Source organism: Lutra lutra, chromosome 5, assembly GCF_902655055.1.
Source record: "Lutra lutra chromosome 5, mLutLut1.2, whole genome shotgun sequence".
NCBI classification, from domain to species: Eukaryota; Metazoa; Chordata; class Mammalia; order Carnivora; family Mustelidae; genus Lutra; species Lutra lutra.
The window spans coordinates 135,597,682-135,611,015 of NC_062282.1; the positions used below are offsets into that span (position 1 = coordinate 135,597,682).

A 13,334-nucleotide genomic window follows, 5' to 3' on the forward strand; every position below is an offset into this window, starting at 1 on the left:
AAAGGGGTTTAGGCATCCTGCAGTGCGTTCTCCTGCTTCTGTTGTCAGAAATGGGAGAGAAGAGGCAGCTTCCCATTGGTCTGCACTCCCCCCAAGGTTGCTATATCATAAGAGGGACTTACTGTCTTCCCATGGATTCCCTCACTGCTGAAGTTGCCACATCAAAAATGAAGTCTTCTTTCTTTCTTTCTTTCTTTTTTTTTATTGTTTCTCAGTAAAGGAAAGGGAATTTTAGCAAGACTATAACCTTCCACATACTCACATGCATGCATATTTTGCAAAACAATAAGATCAAACAGAATTTTAAAGTAACAGTATTAGAGTGGGGATCATCTCTGTAAATGAGCAAACTCCAGAGGCAATAGTAGAAAATATCCACAAATTTGACTACAAAAAAAATCAAAATTTTTTACATGACAGAAACATTATAAACAAAGTTAAAAGACAAGTGATAAACAGAGAAAATATATACCAACAAAGCAGAATCTTTTTTTTTTTTTTTGAGTGAAAATTTAGAGCCTTGCTCTTTTTTTTTTTTAAGTGTTTTATGTTATCTTTTTTTTTTTTTTAAGATTTTATTTATTTATTTATTTGACAGAGAGATCACAAGCAGGCAGAGAGGCAGGCAGAGAGAGAGGAGGAAGCAGGCTCCCTGCTGAGCAGAGAGCCCGATGCGGGGCCCGATCCCAGGACTCTGAGATCATGACCTGAGCCAAAGGCAGCGGCTTAACCCACTGAGCCACCCAGGAGCCCTGTTTTATGTTATCTTAATCACCATACAGTACATCATTAGTTTTTGATATAGTGTTCTATGATTCATTGTTTGCATGTAACACCCAGTGCTCCATGCAGTATGTGCCTTCCTTAATACCCTTCACTGGGCTCACCCATCCCTCCATCCCCCTCCCCTCTAAAACCTTCAGTTTGTTTCTCAGAGTCCACAGTTTCTCATGGTTTGTCTCCCCTTCCGATCCCCCCCGCTTCATTTTTCCCTTCCTTCTCCTAATTTTCTCCATGCTATTATGTTCTACAAATAAGTGAAACCATATGATAACTGTCTTTCACTGTTTGACTGATTTCACTCAGCATAATCTCCTCCAGTCCCATCCATGTTGATGCAGATGTTGGGTATTCATCCTTTCTGATGGCTGAGTAATATTCCATTGTATATAGGGACCACATCTTCTTTATCCATTTGTCTGTTGAGGGGCATCTTGGCTTCTTCCACAGTTTGGCTACTATGGACATTGCTGCTATGAACACTGGGGTGCATATGGCCCTACATCTGTATCTTTGGGGTAAATACCCAGTAGTGCAATTGCTGGGTTATAGGGTAGCTCTATTTTTAACTTTTTGAGGAAACTTCACGTTGTTTTCCAAAGTGGCTGTACCAACCTGCTTTCTCACCAAAAGTGTAAGAGGGTTCCCTTTCTGCACAACCTCTCCAACATTTGTTGTTTCTTGTCTTGTCAATTTTTGCCATTCTAACTGGTGTAAGGTGGTATCTCAATATGGTTTTGATTTTAATTTTCCTGATGGCTAATGATGTTCAACATTTTTTCATGTGTCTGTTAGCCATCTGTATGTCTTCTATGGAGAAGTGTCTGTTCATGTGTTCTGCCCATTTTTTGAGGTAATTATCTGTTTTGTGTGTGTTGAGTTTGAGAAGTTCTTTATAGATCTTGGATTCCAGCCCTTTATCTGTAGAGTCATTTGCAAATATCTTCTCCCATTCCACAGGTTGCCTCTTTGTTTCATTGACTGTTTTCTTTGCTGTGCAGAAGCTTTTTATCTTGAAGTCCCAAAAGTTCATTGTTGCTTTTGTTTCCCTTGCCTTTGGAGATGTATTTTGAAAGAAGTTGCTGTTCCTGATGTCGAAGAGGTTACTCCCTATGTTTTTCTCTAGGATTTTGATGCTTTCCTGTCTCACATTGAAGTCTTTCATCCATTTAGAGTTTATCTTTGTGTATGCTGTAAGAGAATGGTCATGTTTCATTCTTCTGTATACAGCTGTCCAGTATTCCCAGCAGCATTTATTGAAGAGACTGTCTTTTTGCCATTGGATAATTTTTCCTGCTTTATCGAAGATTAGTTGACCCTAGAGTTGAGAGTCCATATCTGGGCTCTCTGTTGTTTTCCATTGATTAATGAGTCTGTTTTTGTGCCAGTACCATGCTGTCTTGGTGATCACAGCTTTGTAATATAGCTTGAAATAAGGCAACCTGATGCCCCAGCTTTGTTTTTCTTTTTCAACATTCCTTGGCGATTTGGAGTCTTTTCTGGTTCCATACGAATTTTAGGATTGTTTGTTCCAGCACTTTGAAAAATGCCATTGGTATTTTGATCAGGATGGCATTGAAAGTATAGATTGCTCTGGGCAGCATAGACATTGTAAGTGTTTTCCCATCTTTTTGTGTCTTCTTCAACTTCCTTCATAAGTGTTCTGTAGTTTGTAGAGTATAGATCCTTTACTTCTTTGGTTAGGTTTATTCTAAGGTGTCTTAAGGTTTTTGGTGCTATTGTAAATGGAACCCATTCTCTAATTTATCTGTCTACAGTTACATTGTTAGTGTGTGTATAGGAAAGCAACTGATTTCTGTGCATTGATTTTGTATCCTGCCACATTACTGAATTGCTATATGAGTTCTAGTAATTTGGGGATGAAGTCTTTTGGGTTTCCACATAAAGTATCATGTCATCTGTGAAGAGAGAGTTTACTTCTTCTTTGCCAATTTGAATACCTTTTATTTCTTTTGTTGTCTGATTGCTGTTGCCAGGATTTCCAGTACTACATTGAACAGTAGGGGCGAGAGGGGGCATCCTTGTCCTGTTTCTGATCTTAAGGGAAAGGCTCTCAGCTTTTCCTCATTGAGAATGATACTCACTGTGTGTTTTTTATAGATGATTTTTATGAAATTGAAGGATCTTGCCTCTCTCCCTACACTCTGCAGAGTTTTAATCAGGAAAGGATGATATATTTTGTCAGATGCTTTTTCTGCATCAATTGAGAGGACCATGTGGTTCTTGTCTTTTCTCTTATTTTTATGTGTTCTATCACATTGATTTACAAATGTTGAACCACCCTTGCATCCCAGGGATAAATCCCACCTGGTCCTGATGGTAATCCTTTTAATGTAATCCTTTAATGTACTGTTGGATCCTCTTAGCTAGGATCTTGTTGAGAGTTTTGGCACCCATATTCATCTGGGATATTGGTCTGTAATTCTCCTTTTTGATGTTGTCTTTGCCTGGTTTTGGGATCAAGGTAATGCTGGCCTCATAGAATGAGTTTGGAAGTTTTCCCTCTGTTTCTGTTTTTTGAAACAACTTCAGGAGAATGGGTATTATTTGGTAGAATTCCCCAGGGAATCCATGAGACCGTGGGCTCTTATTTTTTGATCACTGCTTCAATCCCATTACTGGTTATTGGTCTGTTTAGGTTGTCAGTTTCTTCCTGATTCAGTCTTGGTAGTTTATAGGTTTCCAGGAAGGCATGCATTTCTTCCAGGTTGCTTAATTTATTGGCATTAGTTGTTGATAATAATTTCTCATAATTGTTTCTGTTTCCTTGGTGTTAGTCATGATCTCTCCCCTTTCATTCATAATTTCACCAATTTGGTCCTTTCTCTTCTTTTGGATAAGTCTGACCAGTGGTTTATCACTCTTACTAATTCTTTCAAAGAACCAGCTTCTGGTTTTGTTGATCTGCTCTACTGTATTTCTGGTTTCTAATTCATTGATCTCTGTTCTAATCTCAACTATTTCTCTTCTTATGCGTGGCTTGGGCTTTATTTGTTGTTCTTTCTCCAGTTCTTTAAGGTATAAAGTTAATTTGTATATTTTGGATTTTTCTATTTTTTTGAGTGAGGCTTGGATGGCTATATATTTCCCCCTTAGGAGCTGCCTTTGCAGTCTTGGACCAGTGTGTTTTCATTCTCAGTGGTTTCTGTGAATTGTTTAAGTTCTTTGATTTCCTGGTTGACCCAAATATTCTTAAGCGGGATGGTATTTAGCTTCCATGGGTTTGAATTTCTTTCAAATTTCTTGTGATTGAGTTCTAGTTTCAAAGCGTTGTGGTCTGAGAATATGCAGGGAATAATCTCTGTCTTTTGATATCGGTTGAGACATGATTTGTGACCCAGTATGGGGTCTGTTCTGGAGAAAGTTCCATGTGCATTCGAGAAGAATGAGTATTCTGTTATTTAGGGTGGAGTGTTCTGATATATCTATGAGGTCCATCTAGTCCAGTTTGTCATTCAAAGCTCTTGTTTCTTTGTTGATTTTCTGCTTAGATGATCTGTCTGTTGCTGAGAGTGGAGTGTTGAGGTCTCCTACTGTTAGCATGTTTTTGTCAATATGTCTTTATTTTGGATGAGTTGGCTTATGTAGTTGGCTGCTCCCATGTTGGGGGCATAGAGATTTACAATTGTTAGAGTCTCTTGTTGGATAGACCCTTTAAACATGACATAGTGTTCTTCTGTATCTCTAACTACGGTCTTTAGCTTAAAATCTAATTTGTCTGTTTGGGGATTGCTACCCCAGCTTTCTTGTGAGATCTGTTGGCATGAAAGATGGTTCTCCATCCCTTTACTTTCAGTCTGGACGTATCTTGGGGTTCAAAATTAATCTCTTGTAGACAAATATGGATGGGTCATGTCTTTTTATCCATTCTGCAACCCTGTACCGTTTCATGGGAGCATTTAGGCCATTCATGCTGAGAGTGATTCTTGAAAAATATGATTTTATTGTCATCATGTTGCCTGTGAAGTCCTTGTTTCTATAGGTTGTCTCTGTAAATTTCAGTTCTTTATCACTCTTGGGGGCTTTCTCCTTTTATAGAACTCCCCCTTAGTATTTCTTGCAGGGCCAGCTTTGTGGTCACATATTTCAAGATCAAAATTATCGTACAGAGGGAAGAGCATCAGAATAATGTCAGACCTATCCTAATAATGCCAGAGACCTAGCAAGCCAGAAAGGTCTGGCAAGACATATTCAGGATACTAAATGTGAAGAGCATGTAGCCAAGGATACTTTATCCAGGAAGGCTGTCATTCAGAATGGATGGAGAGACCAGGAGCTTCCAAAACCAACAGAAACTGAAAGAATATGTGACCACCAAGCCAGCCCTGCAAGAAATATTAGGGGGGTTCTTTTAGTGTATCATTATCCATGGCATTTTACTCCCAATATAATAGTGCATCACTTTATATGCTCTTATTTTCAAATGACTTATATATTTATATACAGTTGAGCCTTAAACAACATGAGGGTTAGGGACACCAATCCCCACCCCTCCTTCATACCTCAGGACCAACTGCTGGAGATACTCTGTCTGTAGAGATCCAGATATATCTTCTTACATCTCAGGCTGATTTTGTGGGTGTTCAGAATGGTCTGGTAGATATCCAGCTCACTTTAGGGGACTAGTTGAAATAGGGTCCCCTACTCCTCCACCATCTTTTCTCTTCCAGTACAGTCATTCTTAATATAGTTGAGATTCTATAAATAAGTAAGAAAAAATTATAGACAAGGAACACAAATGACATTTAAAGTTGAAAAAAAATGCTTAACCTTACACTAAAAGAAATAAAATTAAAACCATATGATTGGGCGCCTGGGTGGCTCAGTGGGTTAAGCCGCTGCCTTCGGCTCAGGTCATGATCCCAGGTCCTGGGTTCGAGCCCCACATCGGGCTTACTGCTCAGCAGGGAGCCTGCTTCCTCCTCTCTCTGCCTGCCTCTCTGCTTACTTGTGATTTCTCTCTGTCAAATAAATAAATAAAATCTTTAAAAAAAAAAAAAAAAAAAAAAAAAAAAAAAAAAAAACCATATGATATACTGTTTTTAAAAACTGGATATGCAAAAATAAATTGATGAAACATTTATATTGGTGAAAATGGTAGGGGCATAAATTGGTACAATATCTAATAAGAGCAATAGTTAAAAATGTACATACCCTAGGAGTTTATCTTACATACAGGCTTGCACATTTGTGAAATGGGGTTATGTATAAGCAGATATAGTGCAGCATTGTTGATAACAGCAAAGGATTAGAAAGACCCTGAATGCCCTCTAAAATGAAACTAGTCATAGTGTATCCCATTATGGATTCGTGCACACTATACAGCTATCAAAAATATGTAGGACCTTTTATGTTCTGGCACAGAATAATCTCCCAAGATAGACTTTTTAAGTGAAAAACAAATTTAATAGGATAATACATAGAGTAATATGCTACTGTTCCTGTTTAAAAATGTACATGTAAGTATACACATAGATCTTTGCCATTTTAATAGAATCTCTCTGGAATATACACAATAAAATAATAGGGGTCACTTTGGGAAAGAACCACATGATAGGAAATCATAGACTTTTTGTACCTACCGAGTCTTATCCCATGAACACTTTTATTTTGCATTTATATTTAAAATGGTAAGATATAGAGTAACTTGATATAGAATGTTATTGAGGACATTGATTGAGTTGTTTAGGAGTTACATAGCAAATCCATCTTCAAATTCCAAACTAAAAAAATTTCTCTCTCTCAGAATAACTTCTTATTAGTACACAGTGACAATACATTTTTTAAAGTTTCTGCAACTAATCTTTTTTTTTTAAATTCTAATATAGTTAACATATAGTGTTATGTTAGTTTCAGGTCTACAATATATAGTGGTTTGCCAATTCTGTACATTAGTCAGTGCTCATCAGGATAGATGGGCTCTTAATCTCCTTCACCTATTCCACCCATCCCCCTACCAGCTTTCCTTCTGGTAACCATCAGTTAATTCGCTACTATTTGTTTGATTTCTGTCTTTGTATGTTGTGTTCCTTAAATTCCACGTGAGTGAAATCATATGGTATTTTTCTTTTTTGACCAACTTATTTCACTTAGCATTATACTCTCTAGATCCAGCCATGTTGTTGCAAGTGGCAAGATTTCATTCCTTTTTATAGCTGAGTAATATTCCATAGTAGTTATATGTGTGTGTGTGTGTGTGAGTGTGTGTGTATTTGGGTATGCCTTTATGTATCTATAAAGAAGGTGTGGGTGTATATACATATATATCTATTCTTCTTTATCCATTCATCTATTGATGGACACATGGATTGCTTCCATGATTTGGCTATCATAAATAATGCTGCAGTAAACATAGGAGTGCATATATCTTTTTTATTTTATTTTTTTTTTAAGATTTTATTTATTTATTTGACAGAGAGAAATCACAAGTAAGCAGAGAGGCAGGCAGAGAGAGAGGAGGAAGCAGGCTCCCTGCTGAGCAGAAAGCCCAATGTGGGGCTCGAACCCAGGACCTGGGATCATGACCTGAGCCGAAGGCAGCGGCTTAACCCACTGAGCCACCCAGGCGCCCCCATATATCTTTTTTAATTAGCGTTTTCATATTCTTAACTTTTTGAGGAAACTCCATTCTGTTTTCCACAGTGGCTGTGCGATTTTGCATTCCCCCCAGCAGTGTACAAGGATTCCTTTTTCTCCCCATCCTCACCAACACTTGTTTCTTGTGTTTTTGACTTTAGCCATTCTGACACATGTGAGGTGATATCTTATTGTAGTTTTGATTTGCATTTCCTTGATGATGAGTGATGTTGAGCATCTTTTCATGTGTCTCTCGGCCATCTGGATAACTTCTTTGACGAAGTGCACAGTGACAAAGTATTTCTTATTATTTTGGCTCTGAGAAGTTGAAAGCCACATCTGTGTCCAGTGCAGTGATACCCTATACTCTAGGTTTATTTTTTGTGTAATTACTACTTTTCCTTACTCCTCTATTACATTTTTTATTCTTATATTAATTTTATGTTTTGTTATATCTGTACTTTTTTCTGTAAACCATCATCATATTTTTAGACTGCAAATACAGTGAAGAAAGCCTTTGGTTGAAATGTAAATATTCTAGTAAGGATATTGAATATCTTAGGTAAAAAAGTAAAAATTTTTTGATACTCAAATTTTATTGATTATAATATTCTAAGTAGTACCTTCAGAAATCCACTTATTCATTATTAATACTTTGGTTTAAATAGAGAACATGACAATTACAACTGTTAAGAATTACTGTTATGTACTCTATTAGCATTGCATAAACTTACCTTTTTTTTTAAAAATAGATCATTACTTCTTGCTGATCTTGACAAAGAAGAAAAGGAAAAAGACTGGTATTATGCTCAACTTCAGAATCTCACCAAAAGAATAGATAGTCTCCCTTTAACCGAAAATGTAAGTAACTTATTAGCATTATGACCTATTTTAGGGCTTTAATAACTTCAGTCTTTTAAAAGTATCTGTTACTCATTTAAAAATTCAGGATAATTACATTTTTTACTTATTTGTAAACTCTAATATGCTTTATCTTTATCTTAACTTTAAACTCAAATATATAATAATTAATGAATTTTTGTTTGTAAAGGTGATAAAACTTCATTATGCTCAAGCAAATATTTATTTTAAGTCCCCAATTAAGAAAATCTGTTAAGATTGAATTCTGTAGGACTCAGGATTCAACTAGGCAGCTGGTTTTTTATTCTGTCTGTTGAATTACCAAACATACTCTGTAGAAATGTTTATTACCATCTATCTTTTGAACCACATTATATGCCATATAGTTTTTGCAATAAAAGCATCTTTGAGGATAATTTGAGTGCTGTTCTAGTTATTATAAATGACAAGATCTTTTGGCAAGGGACTTAGGACTTTTTGTAAGTACTAAAATGTGTTTGTTTTGCTAATATAACTATGTGAAAAAGAATTTAATCTTGGCAGCCTTTCCTTCCCCACCCAAACTCTCATGTCAACCATTTTATTCATGGGGTGACACATAAGAACATTTCTGAATGTTCTGGAATACATTAATAATTTTAAACACAATTTATTTTAACTGATTGTTGTTGATAAATATTCTTAAAATTTTTAAAAAGAGAAAAAGTAGGGTAATTAAAATATATTGTACTCTGTTAGATTTTTCATTTTCTAATAACACTTTTGAGAGGACATAATAAATGAAAAACAAAAGTAGAAAGAAGGAATACTTTGAAAACATGTACTTAGCCAGATTTCCTGAATGGGCATTGTCTGGCAGAACTAGAACCAGAAGCTTATATGCATAGTCTCCTAGAACAATCAGAAAAGGTTTTGGGAGGAAAAGGACCCCTTTTCCTGACAATGTCCTTGACATCTTCCTGGGAGTTAAAGAGACCCAGATAGTGAAAGAACAGTTAATGAAGAGTTCTTGGATTAGGAAAATATAAAGATTAGGAACCCAAGAAGGTTTGGTGGGATTTATACTCTTAAATTTAAAAAATACTTAAGCATAGTTTTGCTCCCATTCACATTGATAACTAGAATATACAAAATTTAGAGTTCAATTGTCTGCATGCAATCAGGTTTAGGAAAGAGCTCAGATGTATGTGATAGCTTGAGAGCAGTTGGTTAATAATCTGAAACAAAGATCAGTGTCAAATAAATTGTTCCCATATTTATTACATAATCACATTTCTTTAATAGGATATATAAGACATTATAGACCATTTGGCAACATTACCAAGTATAAACTGTTGTGTGTCATAAATATTTTTTAATTTCATGAATTTTGCATTTATATTGGGAAGCAAGTTTCCATCTGGAAATATTATCAAGATATTAGACATTACTTTTAAAACATCAGATCTAAACCACATTATTACAATATACTTTGTCACATTCAACTTTTTTTTTTGCAGGGGTTTTGGGAAGTGAAGGGTAAATAAGTGGAGTTAAAGCTGGCTCACTGGGAATTAGAAATAACATACAGACTATTTCATCTGTGTTGCAACCATAATTTGGGTATGCCTGTAGAAATACAATATCTGCAGAATGTCATCTGCATTATTGCAAGGGGAAAGGGTTAGAAACCCCCTGACTTAACTGACAGTGCAGTTTGGAATCCTTGGACCTACAGAATGTTACTCTTGAGTCAGACACATATCTCACACAGCTGAGTTATATAGAGCATAAAAAATCTATTGATTGCACTTTCTCATTTCCTTCATGGCCCATTATAATTTAATCAGACTTTTAGGTATTATTACCTCTTGGTGCATGTGTTTATAAGTCTCATTACCTTGTCCTTTTCATCCTTTTGTATGCCTAGTGGTTATCTCAGTGCCTGGAATTTTAATTAGAGGGTTAATTGATTTTTGAATGAATTAACACCCCCTGCAGGAAGAAGTACTTCTTTTTGTTTATTTCAGCTTTGTTTCACTTTTGGATTTTTACCAAAAAGTTTATGTTGTTTTGCAATTTATGATTACCTGTATTAAATAAAAACTTTTCCTTATCCTATTTTCGTCATCTTACAAATGGAGAGGTTTTCTCTGTTTAGTCTGCACATTTATAACAACCCTTAAACTGAGTTATAAACTTAAGGATAATGGATTGTTTCTTGATTTTTCTATGTTGTCCACATTAATGTGCAAATTTTTAATAGAGTGGTACCTCTTCAGTGCAGAAGATGGGAACTGAAGAAGGCTTACCCTAACTGGACCAATTACATATTTTAAGTGTATCAGTACAATTTAAACATATTTGTGAGTATGGGGCAATAAAAATGTTTCAGCTCAGCATTTCACATCAGGGACCCAGACTGAGCCCAACACCTATCATCAAATTTTAGGACTCCTTGAAGCAAAAAATAATCTTGTTATGCTCAATAACTTACATATTTGACATTCATTTTCTTTATTGGTACTTATATGCTTTTTTGCTTTTGCTGATAAATACATAACATGAGGTATTAACATTTCAATTTAATTTGTGGTTTTAGTTTTCCTTACAAACAGATATGACCAGAAGACAATTAGAATATGAAGCAAGGCAAATCAGAGTTGCAATGGAAGAACAACTAGGTACTTGCCAGGATATGGAAAAAAGAGCACAGGTAAATTATTTATTATTAAACTATAAAACAGTACAGGCTAGAGAAGAGCTATTAAGAATGTAATGAATTATAGCTCTGTTAACACTGATTACATTTTATTATTAAAGATATAAGTCTACCTTCACTTTGGCACTATTTCAAAATAATAATTTATCCTGGCTTCTGGGCAACATAATCAATGTTCACTTAATTCTGCCTCTACTATATTTCATTTCCCTGATATTGTTCTGCTCTGCAATGGAATTGTAAGAGATGAAAAGGGCTAGATGCTGGTCATCTGGTAGCTGATAGCTAACTTCACTTCTCCTTGAGATTTTTACTTCTTACAATTTAAGTATGTGTAGTGACATTCAGAATATTTCACTGCTCTTTAAGTTGTATGCAAAAAAGGGAAGTCTTTATTTAAGGAAACTAGAAAGGGAACATAGAGAATAGTCGGAAAGGTGAAATGAGTTGGATGGAGAACATTCCTGTATTCCTGCCCTCAGCTGATGTCAAGAAAGAATATTAAATAGCTTTGGTATTTGCTTAGCAATTTCATACATTATTGAATTTAATGCTTTGTATTTACATAAGTATAATACTCGCTGATATTTTTAAGCCCCGAGGAGGCTTTGCTGTTTACCTTGTCTATTTCAGAGCAAGTGTAAGCATTTAAAAAAAAAAAAGGAAAACTTTAGGACAAATTGGTAAGAAAGTATTATTTGGAAGATTTTATTTAAGGGAATGGTAAAAGGGACTATGTACATTTCATCTGTATGCTATAAATACATTTTTGTGTTATAAAAAGTTTTTTATAGTTTTAAAATCACTAATACAAGACATTTTATATCCCCAAAGTATAGTCTTCACCTTTCATATGGTAGCTTCCTAAACATCATGTATATTCATTTTATGCTACAGTATGTTGGTAGACTAAGGAGACACTTAAACACAAGTACCATGGTACCTTTTATAGTCCATACCTGTTAGTTTCACGGTGGAGCTAGAGGCTCAAATAATATATCCATGTTAGTTAGTTATGTTATAATTCGTATATATAATACACATTTTGTTAATATCCTCTCACTCCCATTCCATTCATATTAACGTCTTAAATGCCAAAAGTAAAACTTTAAAAACAGACCTTTTGGGGGGCCTGGGCAGTTCAGTTGGTTAAGTGTCCTGCTCTTGGTTTCAGCTCAGGTCATGATCTCAGGGTCTTGGGATAGAACCATTTATCATGCTCCATGCTCAGCAGGGAGTTTGCTTGAGGTTCTTTCTCCCCATCTCCCTCTGCTCCTCCTATACCCACTCCTCTTTTTCTCTAAAATAAATAAATCTTCAAAAAAAAAATAAGCCTTTCAATAGAAAATATACATGAGTATCTTTCTAATATCGGGGTAAAAAGAGATTTCTTAAGTCATAAAACACTTTTTTTTAATTTCACTTTATGAGAATTCAGGATATATCTTTATCATGTACCTTAAAAATATGTGAATTTGGGGAAGAATGGTAAATAATTCAGTAAATACATAGGTACAACTAGCAATCTATTTGGGAAAAATTAAATTAGATCCCTAATTCACATCTTGTACAAGAAAAATTACAAATGGATTAAATATCTAAATTTGAAAAATAAACCTAAAATTAATGGAAGAAAATAGAGGACAACAAATGTAAATTGTCATAAAATTTTAAAACATTCTGCAGAAGATAAACCAAGGGGAAAAAAAATTTTAAGATTTTATTTATTTATTTGAGAGAGAGGATAAGGTGGGGGGAAGGGCAGAGGCAAAGGGAGAAGCAGACTCTCCACTGAGCAGGGAGCCCAATGGAGAGCTACATCCCTGAACCCTGGGATCATGACCTAAGCCAAAGGCTTATCTGACTGAGCCACCCAGGTGTGCCTAGGGAAAAAATTTTTAACGCATAAAAAGAAAAAGGTTACTATCCCTATAATGTAAGAATTCCTACAACTAATAAGAAAAAGACAATTTTCTTTAATGGGTAGAGGTTGTAATCTACTCATTGAAAAAAAAATGCAGATGATTAGTAAACACATACAAATGACTGGTAAACAATTTAGGGAAATTCAAAATAAAATCCATTCTTACCCATCCCTGTGTGAGATTTTCCATCTTCAGCTATTTTTGCTAACAGTTTGTTTATTGATTTATTTTTTATTTGTTCAGCACATATTTGGGCATCTAGTATGGTGGCTCCTACTTTCCTGTATACATGCAAGCAAAGGCTAGGAAAATGTACACCAAGTTGTTAATAGAGCTTACTTTTGGGGACTGGGGATTTGTAAGGTGAAAGTTCCTTACACTTCCATTTTACCATAATTTTTTGTAGCTATATGGATAATACAGTTTATAGGTTTCCTAGTTGATGGACTTTTAGGTTGAGGGTAATTTTT

General features: G+C 35.3%; 1 protein-coding gene across 9 annotated transcripts in view; it reads left to right on the top strand.

Moving 5' to 3' along the window:
* Nucleotides 1-13,334, top strand: part of APC (APC regulator of WNT signaling pathway) — a 142,025-nt gene that overhangs the window by 67,548 nt on the left and 61,143 nt on the right. For all 9 annotated transcript variants that reach the window (XM_047730669.1, XM_047730673.1, XM_047730675.1 and 6 more), the window contains 2 exons: nucleotides 8,130-8,238; nucleotides 10,820-10,933. In XM_047730669.1, the coding sequence (XP_047586625.1) occupies nucleotides 8,130-8,238; nucleotides 10,820-10,933 (223 nt within the window). The remainder of the gene's footprint in view (nucleotides 1-8,129; nucleotides 8,239-10,819; nucleotides 10,934-13,334) is intronic.